This window comes from Gorilla gorilla, chromosome 11, assembly GCF_029281585.2.
Source record: "Gorilla gorilla gorilla isolate KB3781 chromosome 11, NHGRI_mGorGor1-v2.1_pri, whole genome shotgun sequence".
Classification (NCBI taxonomy): domain Eukaryota; kingdom Metazoa; phylum Chordata; class Mammalia; order Primates; family Hominidae; genus Gorilla; species Gorilla gorilla.
In genome coordinates, this window is record NC_073235.2 from 84,720,653 (window position 1) to 84,743,475 (window position 22,823).

At 35.7% G+C, this 22,823-nt stretch overlaps 1 protein-coding gene across 21 annotated transcripts in view; it reads right to left on the reverse strand.

Annotated features, from left to right (window-relative positions):
- The window catches only part of PDE1A (phosphodiesterase 1A), a 462,136-nt gene that overhangs the window by 105,945 nt on the left and 333,368 nt on the right, over positions 1-22,823 (reverse strand). For all 21 annotated transcript variants that reach the window (XR_010129640.1, XM_063695036.1, XM_019022627.4 and 18 more), the window contains one exon: positions 10,353-10,466. Coding sequence is in view for 20 of the 21 variants with exons in the window: in XM_063695036.1 (XP_063551106.1) it covers positions 10,353-10,466 (114 nt within the window). In the remaining variant the exon portion in view is untranslated. The remainder of the gene's footprint in view (positions 1-10,352; positions 10,467-22,823) is intronic.

The following is a 22,823-nucleotide window of genomic DNA, read 5'->3' on the forward strand; positions in this document are numbered from 1 at the left end:
TTTTTAAAATCAGGAAGTCAACGATATCACCAAGGACTAAGGTTTCCTTTGTCTTTCTACATGAACAACTTTAGTATTAGGTTTAGCTTTCTGCTTGAAGCAAGATGGCTGTATTCACTGTAAGTATCAGATGTAGATACACCACCCAGAAGCATGACACCCTTCCTATGAAGAGGAAACCTTCTGCCAACACCCCCTTCATCCTGCCATTTATGCAATTCTCATTGGCCAGAATCATATCACATGTCCAAGCCTAAACTCACTGATTAGTGAACTGGAGAACAGTAACTGGTTAATATCAATTAGGAGTCATCCATCCTGAGCCTGGGGCTGATGTTGGTGTCCCCCGAATCACTTGGCCTTAAAAAAGGGAGTAAATAATTAATTAGGAAAAAAATGGGCTCTGTTGGCTAGGAAGAAAGAGAAAAATAGATGTTTGATATATTCCATTTAAGTTTGAACTTGTCTCTGATGCTTAATAATTATATAATCCTAAGCAAGTCAATTACTTTCTTTATGCCTTAAATTTTTTAACTTTATAGTAGAAAGAATATAAGTATCTAATTTATAGGCATTTTTGAGAATTATATGGAATCATATATGCAAATTGAATAATATGTTGCCTTGGATGTAACTGTCAAACGATTTTCATTATTATTATTATTATTAGAAAATAATATTTAAAACATCTTTTTAAAATGCAGGAAATATTCATTTATATTACACTGAATCAAAACATCACTAATAGTCAGATCTTATTCAACACATAGAGCTTTTTTGTTAGTCATTTCTCAAAAGATCTGGTCAGGTTTTCTCCCCCCTTTTCAGGAGTGAGGCTGTTTTTGAAAGTTTGTAGAAAGTAACACACCACAGATGGACAGAAAATAGGAAAACCAACCAAAAAGTATTGCAACTTTTTCTAAGTGATTTTCACACTCCACCTACAGGGTGAGAACAGCCTACAAACACAACACTCCAAACAGCCACCCCTCCCCACAACTCACACCACAAAAATGGAATTCAGAAAAATCATTACTTGATTTTTAATGATTCACTGAGCTCCAGCAACGTCTTAGCACATTTTCCTCAAACTGATTTCCTCAGGGACTTTTCCAAATGCAAATAATTTGAAGAATACAAGAGCCCATATTTGTAAATGCTAAGCAAATGATAAGCAGTTTCCTCCTGTCACCCTCCTGGTAGTCAGGGTAATTGAGTCATGAGCAGGTCTTTACAGGGGGACTTTGGAACCATGGATAAAATCACACAATTCCAGAACAAAAAGGGACTGGAGACTTTATCTTCCACGTGAAAAAAACAATGATTAGAGACTAATCATTAGTAGGAGCAAAGCCGAGAAAGGAGTTGCTGAACTACCAATCAAGGGCTTTCCACCACATCCCACACAAACCCCGATCCAGGTCCCCTGCTTGTGACACTAACAGAAACATTTTAGTTTTCACTGCAGAGACAACACAGTTGTGGTTTGAGAAAGCACTTTCCTCCATTCTCAGTTCTTAAGAGTATGACTTAAATAGAGTTGACCACCTATCTTTCTCATGGGATGCTTGACGACTGACCTTGTATATTCAACTCCCCTGGACACAATGACTGGTTGAGGGATAAATATGCTACCTAACTAGAGCCAATGAAACGTAAGGATATGCTTATCGGATCCTATGGGAAAGAAAACTTTTCTCATTCCTGTTGGATTTGATGGTGTGAGGATGTGAAGCTTGGAAATACTGTCACCATCTTGCTATCAGATAAAACATCAAAAGAGCCATTCCAGAGCAAGCAAAACAGAGGCGGACCTGCTGACATCATTTGTGCCCTAGATCAACCTATGTTTATAGTCACCACTAGCTATCAATATTTTGGCCATGAAAGCCAACAAGTTAATCATTTGTTTAAACTGGCTTGGTTGGGTTTCCTATCACTTACAATTGAAATATTAATAAAAACCGTTCATTAGCCCAATCTATTTCTCTTTTTCCTCTCTTTTATTCTCACTCTAAATGCCAAAGGAGCACACATGAGTGAGTGCCATCATGATGTGCAGGTTGTAGTGATTAAACATAAAGGGTTTGCTCTCCACATCATTCCCCAAGTTTAGCAGCTCATTATTCATACGTTAGCCATAACTCTTGCAGCGCATTTACCCATGCTAAGCAGCTGAGTTTAAAATGAAATACCAGTGAGTCTTTTGGATTTTACAATGCCACTCATGTTTTGCTTACTTGAAGACCCTTGGCTGTGCACTAGTTAGCTCCAAGTTCATCTACACTTTTTATTTTCTTTCTTTCTTTTCTTTTTTTTTTTTTTTTTTTTGAGACAGAGTCTTGCTCTGTCACCCAGGCTGGAGTGCAGTGGCATGGTCTCAGCTCACTGCAACCTCTGCCTCCTGAGTTCAAGCGATTCTCCTGCCTTACCCTCCCAAGTAGCTGGGACTACAGGTGTGCACTAGTGCACCTAGCTAATTTTTGTATTTTTAGTAGAGAGGGAGTTTCACCATATTGGCCAGGCTGGTCTTGAACTCTTGACCTTGTGATCTGCTGACCTCACGATCCACCCGCCTCGGCCTCCCAAAGTGCTGGGATTACATGCGTGAGCCACTGCACCTGGCCACATCAACATTTTCAACCAATGTTTGGCTATTTCTCTCTTCCTAGATAACTTCCCAAGGATGACTTCTTGACCTAATCTTTCTAGGAAGCATTTTTTTTTCTTGTCATGCTAAATACGTTTTTTAAACTTTTCATTTCTGGGCTACAGATACCAACCTTTCATCCTAAAAACAATGTGAACAAAAACATACAAAAAGGATTCCTCAAGTATATGTCCAAATCAGTAGATTGGTCTATCTCTGTTTTTTGTACTCTAGCAAATTCTGGAAAAACAGTCTATACTAATTTCTTGACGAAGCCATTCCACATTAATTCCTCATAGTATCATCTTCTGGCTGGTAGCTTTTTCTCTTTGCTGAAACTCTACTTCAGGGCATTAGGAATCTCCCAACTCATCCAGTGGTTCACCCTGTGGCATTTGATTTACCCTTTTCAGTAACCCTGCTTTCTGCTAATTGGGCAATTCATATTTGTCATATATGCCTGTTGCTTTGGTGTCTGTTCTTTCTAGTCTCCTCTTTGGTAGCTCCATGCCTTGCCTTAAATACTCAAGTTTTCCTTAACTACCTGCCTGTCCTTAACTACCCTCCTGTTCCACACCTCCAATTTTATCCCCTCCCTTGATTTAAATTACTGGGATAACATGGTAGCCCATTTTGATATGGAATTAATTCCAAGCGTTTTTTAAACCTTAATAGTTGAAAGTGAAAAAACTTCGACATTTGAAAAGTCAAAAAATTGGTTTAGTCTACATAGATAGGCTTTATTTTACCTTCAGTGCAGACTAATTCTTTTGTTTTATAAAAAATATTTTGAATAGGTCTTTTAGTTACACTAAAAAAAGTAAGGGCTCTCCTTTGGCATTTAGAAGACTGAGACAATGGGATTCCAAGAGGCTAAACATCTCCAGAAAGTAATGCTCAAGCTTGTCTTCACCATGAGCACAGCTGCATCACTCTCAGGTTCTGTGTCCTTTAGAAAACTGTCATGTTTTTTCTAAATGTGAATTTAGACTGCACAGTCTTTTAACATAGGGGTTGATCCTTAGAGATGAATGACATTAATTTTGATTGCCCCCTATCTTTATTTTAGTCACAGAACTTGAGGTCCTGAACTCAGGACAGCAAGACATGTCAAAAGGACTTCTGTAGTGGAAGGTCTCTGTGACATGGGCATCAGGCATTAGAGGATGCACCAAGATGCTTGATAAGGGACCTCTATGAAAGGGCTTAAGTTGTAGATTTTTGAAAGCATCTATCGGCTGGGCGCGGTGGCTCACGCCTGTAATCCCAGCACTTTGGGGGGCCGAGGCGGGCAGATCACGAGGTCAGGAGATCGAGACCACCCTGGCTAACACGGTGAAACCCCATCTCTACTAAAAAGACAAAAAAATTAGCTGGGTGTGGTGGCAGGCACCTGTAGTCCCAGCTACGCCGGAGGCTGAGGCAGGAGAATGGCGTGAACCCGGGAGGCGGAGCTTGCAGTGAGCCGAGATTGTGCCACTGCACTCCAGCCTAGGTGACAGTATGAGACTCCATCTCAAAAAAAAAAGAAAAGAAAAAAAGAAAAAAGTAAGCATCTATCACTAATGCCTTATAGCAATTATAGCTGATTTTAGCTTCAGTTTGGAGAACAGGAGGAAGGGATTGAGCTCATGCTTGGGATCCTGGCTATACACAGCTGGACTTGAGGAAAAAAATAGGTAAGAAGAAAAAAATGCAAAGGAACAATTCATCAGTCTGAAGCCAGAGAGCTGGCTGCAAAGGAAAGTGACAGCCAGGACAGACTGGTGAAATAAGTAAACATTCACTGACCATTCTCAAGAACTTTAGGATGGAGAACATATTCAAACAGTAAAGGAGCTCCAACTATTGAACGTTAGCATCAAAGTAAAGGTATTTAAAAATTCTGAGACCCTTGAGTTATAATTCATATCTCTAAATGGCACTATATTTCTGAGCTTCCATGCACATATATCTAGCATATTCCAGACATATTTTACCTTTAGTCCTCTTGTTAGAAGCCATGTCTTTAAGAATAGGCAGGGAGAGCTTTGCCAGAGAACAAACTCATTAATACTCAAAAATGCCTGCAAGTCTAGAAGTCTAGACATATCTGGTTTGGAAGTCTGACTCTGTATAAATTTTTACCCCATTCTTACCCCATGTTACTCCCTCTGGTTGTCAGTTACTGTTGATACTTGGTGTTTCCTCCTTGTAATCTGTCACTGTTGCTTGGGTCTCTCTCTAAATCTCTCTATTTCTTGTTTGAGCATTTGTTCTTGTGCCTAGGTTTGTCTTCACAATTCTAGACCCATTTCTAGCCACCAGCTGCCTGCACAATTTTGCTCCTGATTCTGATTACCAGTGTGTCTGGTATTCATTTCAGGTACTCCACAGGTATTTGTTAAATGAGTGAAGATTCCTTGGAAAGTCCCTCTACTCAGTAATTTCAAGGATCTTAGCCTCTAATGTACCCTAAATGACACTCAATTTCTTTCTACCAGACTAACTTCTCAAAGTACTGATTGACATCAATGCAGTATCTAACCCCAAATTAAGGATCCCTAGATTTAGCAAGACGCAAAAGTCAACCGATGTTTTTACAGAGATAATGTGACTCTGTATTAAGGGAAAGGCACTCTTTTCCATAATTTTATGCTTTCATTCCTTGGTGACCAGTACCCGTTTTCATTTTCTCAGGATTAAAAACTGCTCTCAGGGAAGCATTTGATACCTTCATTAGAATATGTAAATCATATAGCTTCATGTGTTATGTATCCCAGAGTTATTTGCATTTTACTCATACGTAATAAATAAGAATTTTATTTAAAATAGAAATATCTTGTTATTATTTAAATTTTACTCTTAGGCATTGTTACACATTTAATTCTCATGTCAACTTTACGAAGTGAACATTGTCCTTACTCTTATTTTGTAGATGATAAAGCCAGGGATGTAAAGTAACTTCCTTAAAGAAAGAGTATTAAGTAGAGAATCCAGACTTTGAACAACCTACTCTTTCTGAATCCAGAGTCTAAGCGCTAATCATTGAAATTATGAGACAGATTGGTTCATGTTAAACAAAGAAAGTTATAAATTGTGTTTTTAGGAGGTATTAGTAAGCACAATACCGATCTTGAAAGTATGTCTCTCAGGCAGCTGCCTGCCCTGCTATGCATGAGGCCAAAAATGCTACTTTGCTTGGCAATATCCCAATCCAAATAAGGACAATCGAACATATTTTTTTAGGCTACATGTTTCTGGATTAAAACTTTGTAAGTTTGAAAAACAATAGCCTCTAGAGACAGTTCTGAACACAAGACTCATAAAGGATTGGCATTTGCATTTGAAAATGTCTTTTAAAAAATTCAGCAGTCATATTCATTAGGGTATTGTGCTATTATCTCCAGTAAGAGTCAGAATTCAGAAACTTTTTATTTTTCTCACCAAAATCATCTTTAAAGGGAGATTTTTGTTTTGATTGCTTTCTTAACTGAAATTCTGCAATCATTAAGGCTCTGTATGTGTGTGTGTTTTAAACCAATTAATAATTTGTGTTTTACACTGCTTTATTTTGTGCTGACTTTTTTCTTTCAGTCCAGCCCAACTTTCAAACAATACCTCTCTAGAATACTCACGGCATCGAATTTTCTATCAAAAAACATTTCAGAAGTCAAAAGGTTTTTAAAGTTTAAAAGCAACTAAATGCTTCTTGGACCTGACTCCTTTTACATAATCTCTGTTTTACTGATAGTTTTAAGGGAAATGGTACTTTAATAATTGTACGGACATCTCAACAGAAACATCCTCAGTTTACTGCTGTGTGTCTTAATAAGTATATAGAAAATCAACCACATAAATTATTATTGTTCTAAAAAATCTTAAGCTGATATTTTGATCATGAAATCGCAGCTCTTAGGAGATTTGTAAGAGGTAATCTTAGGTCTGACCTGTGGTATGATGGTAAATGTTTAACAACAGACTCTCCAGAAAAAAATAAATTCTGATTTGTAGCATGTTATTTTTCATGGGTGTGAATACTCCCACGGTAGCCATTTTCAAGCTAGCCACATGAAATTACTGAAGGCAGAATTGGAAAGAGATGCCACACAATCAGTACACCACTGGGGCTGATGATCCTGACAACCCGTGCACTTTCATCAAACTTCAGTGTCTCTGAAGTCACCTTTTCATCAAATGTTAGAAAAGGGATGAGGATGAGAATTGCACTTCATAGCCCAAGCCCTAGAGTCAGACTGCCAAGGCCCTAAGCCAACTCTTCAACTCCCTGTCTTCCCTTTGGTAAGCTGTGTAACTTTCCTGTGATTTAAGTTTTCTCATATACAATCTGGTAATAATAGAGTTTCTATTTCATAGGACTTTTATGATGTTTAAATAAAATGGTACATATAAAATGCTTAGAAGATTTTTTAGCACATAGTAGGCCCTTAATACGTGTTAGCTACAGGATTTACAATTCCAGCTATCAAAATGTTTTATATGTTGTCATCTAAATCTTTCAGAGGTCACTAAAAACCATTCCGTTTTATAGGAATACTCTGAGAAGAGTCAGGTATAGAGGAAGGAGTACTAAATAAGAAGTCATGGGTTAGGTTTTAGTCCCAGTTTTGCCAACACTTCCATCCATGACCTGTGTCAAACCATTTTCCTTCTAAGAGCTTTAATTCTCTCATTAGTAAAATACAGAAAGTAATAATCATCCTGCCAATCACATAGAATTGTGGTAACACTAATGTGAGATAATGAAACTAAGAGCCCTTTGAAGATGATACAAATGTGGGGTATTATTATTAATCCAATTTAAAACTCATGATGCCATGGAAGCATTATAATAAAATAATAAAAATTTGGAGTAAATATTAGGAATAATGTGGTGTTAAGAGATGGAATGTTTTGTTATATGAAGGAAAAAAATAAATGAATTTCTACCACTAAGCAGGGCAGCGTTGTGCTCAACCTCTTTTCCCCGCAAAAGAGCAATTTTCAAATGAAAAAGGGCTATACTTTAGGTATAATATACATTTAAATGAGTTAGGGATCATAGGGAACTAAGTTAGCAAATATCCATGGAGTCATACTTCTCAGGGAAAGGAAATGCACCAGAAAAATGAATAAATAAATAAAGCATATAATAATCTATTAAATGACAGACAGGACACTTAGGCAAACCAGGTAGTTAGCATTATGCCATTAGAAGATGAATAATGAAATCTTCAAATCGTTCTTTGGTTCTTAAGTTTTATAGATAAAGAGAAAAGAAAACATCTGTTCAAGGACAGATTGAATAAATCTTAAACCTGTTAAGTTCAATCATCTTGTGAACAATAAGAGCACACATAAAAATGAGGGAGCAAGGGAAAAACATCAGATATTTTTAAAATTTGCACTTTGGATTCTGTTTACTTAGAAGAATCATGTACATTCATACACATTCAGTGAACATTCACCAAGAAAATAATTCCTTTCTTTCTCCTTTCTTTTTCTTTCTTTCTTTCTTTTTCTTTCTTTCTTTCTTTTTTCTTTCTTTCTTTCTTTCCTCTTTTCCTTTCTTTCTTTCTCTTCTTTCTTTCCCTTTCTTTCCTTTTTCTTTTTTTCTCTTTCCTTCTTTCTTTTTCTTTCTCTCTTTCTTTCTTTCTTCTTTTTTTATTTCTTCTTTCCTTCTTTTATTCATTTATCTATTTACATGATCTCACTCTGTCACCCAGATTGGAGTGCAGTGGCACAATCTCAGCTCACTGCAACCTCGGCCTCCCTGGCTCAAGTGATCCTCCCACCTCAGCCTCCCAAATAGCTGAGCCTCCCAAATAGCTGTAGTCCCAACTACAGACACACGCCACAATGCCTGGCTAATTTTTGTGTTTTCTTGTAGAGATGAGGTTTTGCTATGTTGCACAGGCTGGTTGTGAACTCCTGGGTTCAAAAGTGATCCACCCACTTCAGCCTCCCAAAATGCTAGGATTATAGGTGTGAGCCACTGTGCCCAGCCTGTTTTCTTTTCCTCAAATAATTTCTCCAAGCTGTGCTTTAGTAGAGGAGTTTCATTCTGCAGACAAAGAATCGCTTGTGCAACAAAGCTCTCAATATGGCCTCTTCTGCCAGCTATTAGTAAAAATTCTCATTGTCAAATATTTAAAAAATCAGAATACAATAAAAGGAAACTTTTAAGTTTCCTTTTTCAGTGAAAAAAGAAGAATGAGAGACTGTTTACGTAGTATACTACCTTCCATGAAAGGATGAGGCAAAAATAGAAAATAAAAATATGTAATAAATCACTGGAAAGATGTACAAGAAATTTATGAGAAACAGAGTAGACTGTGACCAGGGTAGAGGCAAGAATTTCATCGTGTGAATTTTTTACTTATTAAACAATGTGTGTGTGTGTGTGTGTGTGTATGTATCTGTGTGCCTGTGAAGTCCAGTACACATAGGTAAATAAAAACTAATGTTATTTAGTTGCCCATCCAGTTTAACATTGCTCGTCTTCCCCAAGCTTAGGCCTGGGACAGGCATGGACACCTGCTGAGTGGAAGGGGCCTAGTGGGTGTCCTCACCTCCATATTCCCACTCACTGCTGCTTCTGGTTGTTTAGCAATGCGGTGCGAGAGGCAGGAAATTATAGGACCAAAGGGTCTGGCTAGACTGGTGGTTTTGCTGTCATCTATGTGACAAATGCCCAAATGCTGCCTATTTTTTTTCTCCTGGGGACCATTTGTGGGTCCTTCAGAGACAACTTGCTAACACCAAGAGAGTACTTTGAATATATATTTTCTACTATTTTAGCTGAATTTTTATAATTCCTACCCTGGCTCTTATACCATCACTTACTCTATGCAGCCTCTTTTTCACTATTTGACTTAAATAGTCTTTGGTGCTTTAAGAGACCTCTATTCTACCTGCTTTATGGCTGTGAAAAAAATTAGCACCTTTTCCATGTCAAATGCTGGAAATGCATGCCTCTCTCCCCACAGGTTCCCTCTTAGCTCTGAATTCTCAGGTAGCCCTGATTAGCCTGTCACTTTTATCCTTTTTGAGAAGAGAATTAGGAACCAGATATCTTTGAACACCAAGAGACACTGGTCACATCTCCTGGATTTGCCAAATATCCTCCAGGGGGTGAACAGCCTCTTTGAGGGTCACAGCACTAAGCTGGCAACCCTCTTCAAATAAGTCCCCCTTTCCTAATCTCCTTACAACTGCTAATTATGAGACTAGGTTTGGATGATCAAAAACACACATTTGGGATGCCCCTTAGCAATCCCTGCATAGAGGGCCTGATAGACACATCTCATGAGAATGTGTGGGCATATAACACCGATTTTCCTAAAGGGACTCTGACATTTGAGATAATAGGGAAAATCCTTACATCAGTGAAAACCAATATAAGCCTACATGTAACTCTGACATTTAAAAGTCTGAGCCCAAGGAGACTGAGGATGGGGGAAGAGGAGATTTTTTTTTCACTTTAGTGTTTGACTATTTTATGACATTCAAACATTTGGATTAAAATGTGTATTAATTTTAGAGAATCATAGTCCAGTTAATTAGCTACATGAAGAAGAACATTTCAAATTTTAATAAGATTTGATTTTGGTTTCACAGGAAGATATGCTAAATTCCTGTTTGAGATAAAGGAGGGTCAAGAAAGAGGAAGAAAAACGGGAGAGAATCAAAGAAGATAAAAGAGAAGAAGGTTAAAACTTACCTTGTTTCATCGATATAAACTGCTTCCAGCACAGATGCCGCATATTCAATATTCTTCTTTAAGTCGACGACGTTAACGTCACCTCTTTCCAGCTGCTTCACCAAGCATCTTAGTCTATTTCAAAAAAGTAGCCAAAGAGAGAAAGAGCAAGGAATTTATTGTAACTATATGGAAAATTGTACAGTATTAAATACACTCAGTTAAGATTTTTAACATAGCTATTTCTAGGTCAACAAATAGCATTATTTTCAGATTTTTTTTGATATAAGTAAGACCAGTCTTTATTATGTAAGGAATTATTAGGTATTATGTTCAGCTCGCAATAATATTAGGAGTATGGGTAGCTAGTTTAAGTATAATATTTCAGAGATAGTGTTCCTGAAAATTCAAGACAATATAGACATTTTCAGAAAAGTATATTCCTATAATTTATTCTATGGTTTTTCTGTTTTTTTTTTCAATGTTGGCACTAGGAGAATATTCAAAGGATGCTCTTCTTAATTCACAGTTGCAAAAATATGGAACCAACCTAAGTGCCCATTGACCAATGAGTGGATAAAGAAAATGTGGTATATATATATATACCATGGAATACTACTCAGCCATAAAAAGGAATAAAATAGTGTCTTTTGCAGCAACTTGGATGGAGCTGGAGGCCATTATTCTAAGTGAGGTGACTCAGGAATGGAAAGCCAAATATAGTATGTTCTCGCTTATAAGTGGGAGCTAAACTGTGAGGATGCAAAGGCATCTGAATAATATAATGGACTTTGGGGACTCACAGAGGAAGAGTGGGAGGGGGTGTGGGATAAAATGCTATATATTGGGTACAGTGTACACTGCTCGGGTGATGGGTGCACAAAAATCCCAGAAATCACCACTAAAGAACTTATCCACATAACCAGAAACCACCTGTACCCCCCAAAAAAACTACTAAATAAAAAATTAAGAAATAAAATTAAAAGAAGACTTCATAAAATAAACAAAAAAAAAGAGTGCTTTTCTGACTGCTAGATTAGCTATTATTCACTGTATAAAGCAATAAAGACAGGTGAAAGGCAAACATTATTTTAAAAGTTAATTGAGACAAGAAAAAATATATGTATGTGTCCTTAGTGTATTTACTGCACTCATTTTTCACCTGAGGCAAATTTGAAAATATTTTCTCATGTTTGAGTCCTTAGGATGATGTGTCCCAATGCTCTGAGGAATTTTAAAGTATAGGACTCAGCTAGATTCCTGAGTTACAGAAACCATGAGATAATTAATCTTAGTGTATTAAGCCCCAAGCCTTGAGATAATTGTTATATAGCAATAGGTAGCTAATAAAGTAAGGTGATACAAATTACCTTAACAAGTTTGTAACAGCTTTGGCAACTTCTATGCATTAAATTGTAAGCTGCGTGTTTCTGAAGATACTGCTCTTTACCATACTACTCTCTCCATACTACAGATAAGCAATATGAAGACTACTTGTCTATTTTCCTAAGTCATCAGACAGAATTTAATTCCATTCTATTCAGAGGTATTGCAAAAGAGAGTAGATTGCGGCTACTTTTAGGCACTCCCTTAGAGATAATTTAGCAGATTTCCTAGCAATTTATTTTGGATAATTTTCAATGCCAAGGGTGAAGATACAAAGGCAAGTTAAGAATTTCAGCAAAGGTATTTGACATTTCTCCACCCATAAGCAATAGTTCATTTCTCTATGGGAAAAAAAAGACACACCTAAATGAAAACGTCTTACTCAGGAAGCTGTAAACAATTACTTTTTTTATGCCATTTACTTTTGTATGATAAAATATCAGCAGGCGATAACATTGAAAAATAAATTCTATATACCAATAAATAAGTCTTATTAATACAGAATAAGCAAAACAAAGCACAACAAAAAGGCAACCAAAACAGGTTACTTAGAAAGGAAAAATTAAGCCTGGCTTTGAGGCTTGTCTGAAACACCAAATGTGGTTATAATGGATCAAGATACAGAGGGTTTTGAGATTTTTGTAATGGTTATGACCCAAGAGCATTATTCTTAGTCAAACTGTCCTTTATTTATGAAAGTAGAAGATGATAGAGTTTTTGTTTTTCCATAGTCCTGCAATGGCTTAGAAATATACTATCATATGTCTTTCTTGTGAAAATTACTTGAGTTCAGCTTGGTAATACAAGGTGGTTTAAAAACAATAGTACTTCAAAGGGTTGCCTTCCTTTTCCCTGAAAAACTGCATTCTACTTTTATTTGTTAGCGATTTTCCCACTAAAAACACTACATTTTCTAAGCTCTCTTGAAGCTAGGTATGGTCACATGACTAAATTCTTGCCACAGATGATGTGCATGGAGGTTGCTGGTGAAACTTTCAGAACAGTTCTTTGGAGCGAGCTAACTGTACCGGAAGGAGTTCTCTTGCTGTCTGGAATGCAGCGGAACTCTCTAAAGGCCAGCAGCCATCTGGGATCATAAATGACCTGGCAAAAGAAAGCCATACACTAAGCATGGTAGAAAAGAAAAAATGGAAGTGGCCTGGATATCATGCTGTGGGTCCACCTGAATGAAATCGCCCATCTCTGGACTTGTTTCTGATGCAAGAACAACAAAAATTGCATTTAAGCCACAATTATTTTGTGGTTTCTTTTATAGGCAAATGAACCCAAAACACACTGATAAATGAATAGAGAATGAAGCAAAATAAGGTAGTCAAGAATGGAGAAATCTTCATTATCAAATGAGATGATGAGTACCCTAGGAGACCATCGACAAGTGCATTTCCTAACTCACAACAGCCTGTGGTTGTTCCTAGGGGATTCATCCCATCTACAACTATAACTGATAAGACTTGTGAAAATCAAGAGGCTCTAATGCTTGCACAATGAACATGCCCTTTCACACAGAGATCTCAATGTGGTTTAAAAACAAAATATTATGAATTATGTCTTGATAATTCATAATTAGGTATATAAACCTATAATTGGACATAAAACTTCCACTGGGGAAAAACACTTCAGTAAGGTTTTACCACCCAATTAGAAAATGTAATTGCATATAGTTATAACTCAGTAAAACCATATCCCCTCCTACACACATGCACACACGCACACACACACACACACACACACACACATGCCTATATTCACTATGCCAACCCCAAAAGACTGGATAGAAATGTATATTGGGGGGTTACTAGGACTCGTTTTTTCTCCTTTGCTTCTTGCACTAAATTTTCATTAATAAGTGCACATTTCTATTTACATAAAAAGGAAAACCTTTATATTGTAAAAATATTATTTACAATTAGAACACGAGCTTAACGGAATAATTTATATTATTATTACTATCCTAATTGTAATCATTTATATCATCACTATCCTAATTGCAAATATGCTTTTGTAATCAAATTATATATACAACAATCCTCAACAATCTTATTTCGGCTACTATTTTACTTTCTTCCTAGATAATACAAGGTCAAACATCTTCATGAATAATTTTCAAATGATTGTATGTTCTGTACTGGTGGGTTCCAAAGTGTTAAGGCTTTATTGTATATATCTGTACAATTTTTTTTATTTTTAAGATAATCACATGCTATTTACCTAATTCTTAAGCCATCCAATAGACAAATTCTCAGAGCTGAAAATAAAATATTTTATGCACAAAGTCATGTGCATAAAATAAACAAGTTCCCTTAATTTAGCAAAAATTCTTTTTAATAATGATTTTGCTTCTTTCATCAATCAGGGTGGACAAGCTGAGTAGAAAACAATGTTCTTAATTTCTGGCATAGATAAGTTGTTCTGGTTCCCAAAGCTTAGGGTGAGGGCATGTTCTTGATGTTCTAATCTGAGCAGTTTGTGACCCAGAAAATTGTGGATGAGGACGGCTACTGTGTTTGGTAGCAAAACAAGTTAACAGCTGTTGTATCAAGCAGTATAGACAACTTTGCTAAAAAGGTGTTAAAAAACCCAGTTCAGTTAGATAAATGATTATTGGGTATCTATTACTGCACCTAGGGCTGTGTAAAAGAATAAATATCTATATATAGATATTAGTACATATATAAGAATACATATGTATACATTAGTGTATATATATAAGGATACACACAAAACCACACTTATATATACATATATAATGCATGGGTACCCGTGTGTGTGCACAACAATACCTTCTTCAAAGTATTTGCAATCTCTGAGGGGTGTATGACATGCAAACAATGTGGTCAAATGTCAAACTGCAGGTATTTCCCGTTGCTTCTTTTATGCACACCCTAATTTCTAAGCAAACTGGTGTAGTCACTCTTCCTCAAAAACCCTCACATCATCTTAGATCCCAGTGCTTCTCTCTTGCTGAACTCTCTTTCTCCCATGTTCCTACCATTTGTTACTGTCTTAAATTATGTTTGGTTACCAGGCATATCTGAGATGCTACCTATCTCATAAGTCCTTTGAAGATGCCTATTCATTGTGATCACTCCCTACGTAGAAACTAAGCCACATTTTATTTGTTTCTCATTGACAACGTTCACATTTCTCTGACTTTCATATAATTGCAACTTTTTTTATATGATAGTTCCCCAACTGGTCTCTCAGCAAATAAAAAATTTTCAGGCATGCAAACAAGCAGGAAAATTCACCCATGATGAGGATAAAAATAAATGAGTTAAAATTAACCCAGATATGACAAAGAAGATAAATTAGTTGACAAAAATGTTGATTGTTATTATACAAATAAAATAATATAAACAACATTATGCCAATAAATTCAATAACTTAGATAAAATGAATTATTTTCTTAAAAGACACAAACTAACAAATATCAAGAAGAAACAAATAAATGAAATTTGTAGCTAAAAACCCTTCGCATAAGAAAACTCCTGGCCTAGAAGACTTCTCTGGTAAATTTTGGGAGGCCGAAGCAGGTGGATCACCTGAGGTTGGGAGTTTGAGACCAGCCTGGCCAACATGGAGAAACTCCATCTCTACTAAAAATACAAAATTAGCCGGGTGTGGTGGTGCATGCCTGTAATCCCAGCTACTCAGGAGGCTGAGGCAGAAGAATCACTTGAACCCAGGAGGAGGAGGTTGTGGTGAGCCAAGATCGCCACCATTGCACTCCAGCCTGGGCAACAAGAGTGAAAAATCTGTCTCAAAAAAAAATAAATAAATAAAAATAAAAAATAAAAAAATTAAGGATGTAATAATATTTTATACATACTTTTCCAGAAAATTGATCAACTGTAAATACTTCCCAACTCATTCTAGGTGACCAAATTATTTTTATAACAAAACTAGATGCAATCATTGAGGAGGAGGAGTTCTATTTATATAAAATTTGAGAAAATGCAAATGATCCTAATAGTGACAGAAAGTAGATACTAGTTGTTTAAGAATGGAGAAAGCAAGAATCAGGGAAGAAGAGGTTCAAGGAAACTTTTGAGAGTAATGGATAATGTTAATTTTCTTGTTATATGGTGATGGTTTCACAAGTGTATACCTGTGTCTGCACTTATCAAATTGCAAATTGCAAGCTAAAATATGTAATCAGTAATTTGAGAAAGAAAAAGGCTATGGGCTAAATAGATGCTATTGGTATATACCTTCATTTTTCATCTATTTTATTAAAATATTTAGAATTCTAAGTTATATTATCAAAGACATGAAAAAAATCTAAAGCATCATTAATCATCTTTTCCCAAAGAGAATGACACAAATCTTTGATAATTCCTAAGACTTTAAAAATCAGCCTGAAAATACGTGCTGAGCACACTTTGATCTGCTTAGTTTTTAAAGGGACTTCCTTACCTTCTAACGATCAGGACACATAAAAGAAGACAGAAACAAAAATAGCAACACCATCTTTGAAAGCAATTGACTGGCTCTGTGGTTAAATCAAGCAATTGCAGAAGACACATAATTTCTTCTTTTGAACAAAGAGTACTGAGTTGTAGAAAATTATTGAGTATTTTAATTCAAATACAGAACTGCTACATTCCAAATGAAAAGTTACTCAATGTCAAATGATGCAGTTTTTATAACCAAGTACTCTGAATACCTTCTAAGCTACCGTTACATAACCGAATCTTGCAGAATGACCACCTACATAAGTAACAATGTTCTCATATGGAAAAATCCTGTGTGTCTATGCATGTCTTTTTAAATTTTAGGATACAAAATACCCAGGATATCCCTCATGTGACAGAGCATGAATAAAACGTAATAATTAAATAAATACAATTTATGAAAATAATTTATAATTATTATATAACTATCAACGTTCCCACTTGTGATCTGATTGAAATACAGAAGTGAAAAGGATATGGTTGTAAGAAATCCATACTAAGAATCAGAAGAGCTAAAGTTAAAAGAAATTATATACCTATAATATATATTAATATTAACATTAAAATCTGGCCATAAGCAGAAGCGCATGAAATCGCATAAATAGAAACTATCAGAACAAGAAGCTACTGTGTCATTTTCAGTAAGTCCTGCTTGACTCTAAAACAATAAAAAGTTGATAATAAAATCTGTTAAATAATGAAGTCTTATCTATTCTGCAGGTCGATGCTCAGGAAATTAAACCCTAACCTTAGTCTAAAATGCAGGGTTTGTGGACGTAAAGACTTTTCCAGTATTATTTTCATACAGGCAAATATAACTGTAAAGCTCCATGATACCTTTATTTTATAGGATAAATAATTCCCCAAACAATTTCTATAATTGAACACAATGAAAACAAATGGGATCAATGGCATAATGCACAGCATGAGGACTACACTTAAAATTATTGCATTGTACACTGGAAATTTGCTAAGAGAGTAGACTTTTAGGTACCTTTACCACCAAAAAAAAAAAAAGCTACCTATGTGAAATGATGGATATGTTAATTTGCTTGAGTGTACTAATCATTTCACTGTATATGTATATAAAACATCATGTTGGTCTACCTTAAACATATACAACAAAAATAGTATGGCAAACAGTATTACTCTTAAAAATGTGTTTACAGTCTACATTTAAAGGAGCAAAATAATCCCACTGAAGCAGAGAATATGTGACTGAAAAAACTCTTTTAAGTACAAAGGAATATATTCTCTCTTCCCCAAAAGTCACAATTTAGGTAAACTATTTCTTTACTTCAAGAGGTATTAACTTTTTCTACCAAAAATGGACATTATGTAATTTCCAGTTTGTTGAAGAGTTCCTCATAAGTACAGAGATGTAAACATTCAAAGAGTTAGAAATGCTTTCAAGATCAATTTGTTTCTCCCTGAAGATAAGAAAACAGTAAGATGACATCTAGTCCAAACAAGGAACCAATCAAGTGTTTCTGGTCAGTGTTAACCATCTGAAATAACTGAGTCATATTACATCATTTAACTGTGGTATAATTTTTATATTGTTCAAAAAGAAATAGACAAAAGGGTATTTATGGTTTGCATTAACTCCTGGTAGATTAAAAAATTTCTTTATTGGTGCTCACCACTGAAACATTAATATGACTTAATAAACTGAAACAGAGACTGAAAAGAACTATTAAGAAACAAACAAAAAACTTTGAGAAAAGAGATTGATACATGATGCAAAAATGTGCTACTTTTTAAATGGAATAAATGGTGATGAAAGGGCTTTTGGAAATTAACACTAATAATTTACATGAAAATGTCAACAGAAGGGGTAGAGGAAAAGTCTAATTTCTATCCCAGGAAGTGGACAAAAAGACAGCAAGATGGATACTAGAATAATAAAGAAAAACATTAGAGAGCCGGTTTGGGAGATCTAATATCCAGCTAATTGGGGTTCTACACATAAGGAATACAGAAGAGAATTAGACAAAATTATCAAAGAAATAGTCACTTTCCCAGAACTTAGAATCTCCATGCTGAAAGGACTTCCCAAGGCCAGCTTCATGGGCATGTACCTGTGCAGTCACTCAGGGCCTTGCACTTGGGAGGGCCCCGCACTTTCCTTAGTGCTCTGCTGTCGCTATCTTGAAATTCTTGATAATTTTGAGCAAGAAACTGCATAGTTTCATTTTTTCACTGGGTCCTGCATGTTACGCAGATGGTCTCAGGTCTGACCTAGAATTCTATACTCAGCCAAACTCTCAATCTAGTTTGAGGAAAGAATAAAGGAATTTTCAAATATTCAACAACTTCAAAAATGTGAATTTTCATGCACTCTTTTTCAAGAAGCCACTGAGGAGATGCATTTGACCAGTACAAGAACATAACAGAAAATCTAAGACAGATAAGTTGGGAAGGGAAGTCTTACAATAAGAGGTATGTGTCCATCCTGGAAACTAACTAGTCCAGATTGAAGTATGAGTACAGAGGAAAGGAAGTGTGAGAGAAACCTGTAAGGGAAAAAATGGAACTAATGACCAATGGAACTGATAGAATGTTTGGAAATTCGTTTTGACAGATCAAGCATTTACAAAATTGTGAAATATATGTATGAAAAAATACAATAATTATGAATCTAGGAGGAAGAAAGAAGCTGTATGAGATAGGAAACAGTCATAGTTCACTATCTGATTGACAGTTGAATAATATATACAAAGTCATATTACTATAAACACTAGTAATTTTAAAACAAAATAAGGCACAATATCTCTTTTGAGAACATTAGAGTAAGGAAGTTGATGAAGTTAATGTACAAGAGTTATTTCCTCTATTATCATTGTGGATGTCCATAAAGTCTGAAATTGATAAATCAAGAAAGAATACAGCATTTTATTTGGAAATATAAATCTTCCTCCAAAAGAAGGAAGGACTAAAAGAGCTAAAACATTGTGATTATTCACTTCTGGGGAACTGACTGATATCTTTTGATAATTAAAAAAAGAATTTTAATGATGTAGTTCCCGATTTAAGTAAAATGTCCAAGTCACAAGCAAAGTGACTTAACTTAGAAGTCAGATCCTTTACTTGGTAGTTTTTGAACCACTGACCATGACAAATTTAAAAGCCTGAAAAATAACAAGATGTCAAAATTCATCTTGAATTTAAAAGATTTTGAAAAGGTATGAAGCATTCAAAGTTGATAGTGATGTTGAGATACAGTTCTAGGCTCTTTTAGGCATACGGCTAAGCCAAGGATAAAAAAATAGATTTAACATAAAAAATATATATATATATATCTTTTTGTCACATATATCATGCTCATCTACTGAACTAACTGAAAACAGGCACATATTTCAGGTTTGAGGTAGACATAAAGAAGAAAATACACATTAAGTGAAAAGAGAAAGAGAAATATGATCAAACTATGATGGCTGAATTTATCTTTTCTTTTTTCTTTTTGCAAAATCAGAGGAAAGAAAAAAGTGTGTTGAATACTTTTACAAAAATCAAATTAAATTATGGCTTAGAAAGAATGAAAGTGAGGAGATAAAAGGTTTGTTGGGCAAAGAACTCTGAGATTTGGGTGCTCCTGAAGCACTAAGGTGGTGAAAACCAGTAAAATCTATTACTATATTGGCTGAGCAAAGCAATCTCAGCACCAGTTCCACCAAAAATAACAAAGGAATGGTTAAAAGTGGTATATTAGACCAAACAAAATACCATGTACTGGGTGGCTTATAAACAAGAGAAATTTCTTTCTCGCAGTCCTGGAGGCTGGGAAATCCCTGACCGAGGTTTTGGCAGATTCAATGTCTGGTGAGGGCCTTCTTCCCAGTTCATAGATGGCTGTCTTCTCACTGTAACCTCACATGGTAGAAGGAGCAAACCAGCCCTCTGGGGTGTCTTTTATGAAGACACTAATCCCATTCATGAGAGCTCTGCCCCCATGATCTAATCACCTCCCAAAGGCCCAACCTCCTACCGTCACCTTGGAAGGGTCAGAATTTGAACCTATGAATTTTGGGGTGACACAAATATATCAAATGGCTTGGGATATTTATTCTTAATTAATGCAGTACCATGTACCGACACACTTCAAAAATGCACTAGCAGAGAAGGAAATCTTTTAAAAATAGATTTTTACACAAACATGCATACGGAAAAAAACCACAGAAAGAAAAGTCAACATGATATTTTTCCAATTACAATAGATCACACAACACAAAAATATCTAAAAACAGAAATATTTCCATGGCAGATACTATCGGAGAGCATAGAAGTCCTTCTGTTACTCTTGATACTCAGTGATAGAAAAATTGAGTCATTTAAAGAAGCGTCTCTTGAAAGGCCAATTTTTTGGAGATAAAATTTGTGGCATAAAAAGCAATCAAATCGAGTCCAAAAGAATTGATTGAGAAGATAACTTTTATTGTGAAGGTTGTTATATGTATTATAAAAAATATTTTAGACTCCAATTTGATTGATTCTCTCTCTCTCTTTCCCTCTCTGCCTTCTTTCATGTATGTATGAATACCTAAGTTTCAAGAAAAAACTAAAGTTGAATGACAAAAAACTCATATTTAGTTTTACAGAATTTCCCTTGCTTCGTAGAAACGTAGCTTTTGTAGCCATAATCTCTCAGAATCATTGTAAATAATTCTTTCTTTATGATATCTTTGAAGCATTATATTGACATTGACAGAAGTAGTTTTAAGAACGCATCATCACTGGTATAAACTTCTGGGTTGCTTAGCAAGGCTTAACAATAAGAATAAAAAATGAAATACTACTAAATAAATTAGTTAAGGTCTAACTAGGAAAACAAAACTCTGAACATTTAAAACTAAGTTTAATTCTTGCAATTGATTACTTGGATGATGGGAGATGAGAAAACAACCAGGGAATAGTGAGGATCCCCCAAATAAGCAACTGCAGGAAGCTTTTGGAGGGTCAAAAGAGGGAGGCAGGATCACCAGACCCCAGTGGCTTTGGGAGTTCCTGCAGAAGAGAGAAACACCAGTGGGGACTGCCCATGGCAATCTTGAACCACAGAAGAGACACAACTAATGTAAGAGAGGCTTCCTCAAGGCAGACAGAGAGGGAGAGGAATGCCCTGGCTTTTACCTTCCTCCTCACGTATCCTGACTTTATATGCCACTGGCCAGATCCAAGCACAAGTCAGCTGACAGGAACCTGGGAAATTTAGCTATGATTATACAGAGCACTGCAGGGCAGGGATAAGGCAAGGAATAGATCACAGGCTAGTAGGCCCAGAACCGCAATACACAGTACCCAGAAGGTGTCAGAAAGTTTTTCTTGAGATTAGCAAATAAGGCAGAAAGGTAGGTGGCATGTTGTTTCTGTCACATAAAGGCAAAGCCAACCAAAAGGTATCTAGAGTAAGGTATTTAGTTCATCTTACTGTTTGATGTTGATTAAAGGGCCAAGGTTTAGCAAGGCTGTTTTGTTAACTTACAGATTTCTGTCTGGTGTGAATAAAAATAATTTTTATTTGGCAGACTAGGCACCCTCGTAAATTCATAATCTCATTAGACATCAACTAGATTTGCTTCTAACACAGCCATTTTATTGAAACATTGCCTATGTATATCTAACTTTCTAAATGCTCTTTCAACCAATCATAACTTCTTACTGATTCCCTCATTATTAATGATTTAAATAGAAACATTGGCATATGCTTAATTTATATTTGCACATGACTAATACTTTTACCTTTGGAAAATTATATATTAACAAGGCATTACAAATTATGGTACAATTAATTTCAACACCTTCAACATATAGGATAATAAATAATACTCCTAACTCTAGAAAGGAAGGAGGAATCTAAGAGATATAAAATTAATGACCAGAAAAAATATTTCCTTCCTCTCTCCCTTCCTTCCTTCCTTTCTCCCATCCTTCCTTCCTTTTTCCATTCTCTCTCTTTTCTCTGTTTCTTTGTTTCTGGTTTCTTTCAAGAAAACTAATAAAGACATGGCTCTCATGAGTTCCTAGAATGTAGACAAAAAATGAACAAAAATTGGTCTTAGAAGCTATGCTCCAAATAGCAACTGCTGCAGCAAGTCAGGGACCCCAAATGGAGGGACCAGCTGGAGCCGCCGCAGAGGAACATAAATGGCAAATATTTCATTTTAATATGGACACATATCAGTTCCCAAAATTAATACTTTTATAATTCCTTGTACCTGTCTTCATCTCAATCTCTGAACATAAACTGTGAAGATTTCATGGACATTTATCAGTTCCCAAATAATACTCTTATAATTTCTTACGCCTGTTTTACTTTAATCTCTTAATCCTGTTATCTTCGTAATCTGAGGATATTCGTCACCTCAGGACCACTATTGTACAAATTGATTGTAAAACGTGTGTTTGAACAATATGAAATCAGTGCACCTTGAAAAAGAACAGAATAACAGCGATTTTAGGGAACAAGGGAAGACAACCATAAGGTCTGACTGCCTGTGGGGTTGGCCAGAATACAGCCATATTTTTCTTCTTGCAGAGAGCCTATAAACAGAGGTGCAAGTAGGGAAGATATCACTGAATCCTTTTCCTAGCAAGGAATATTAATAATTAAGACCCTGGGAAAGGAATGTAT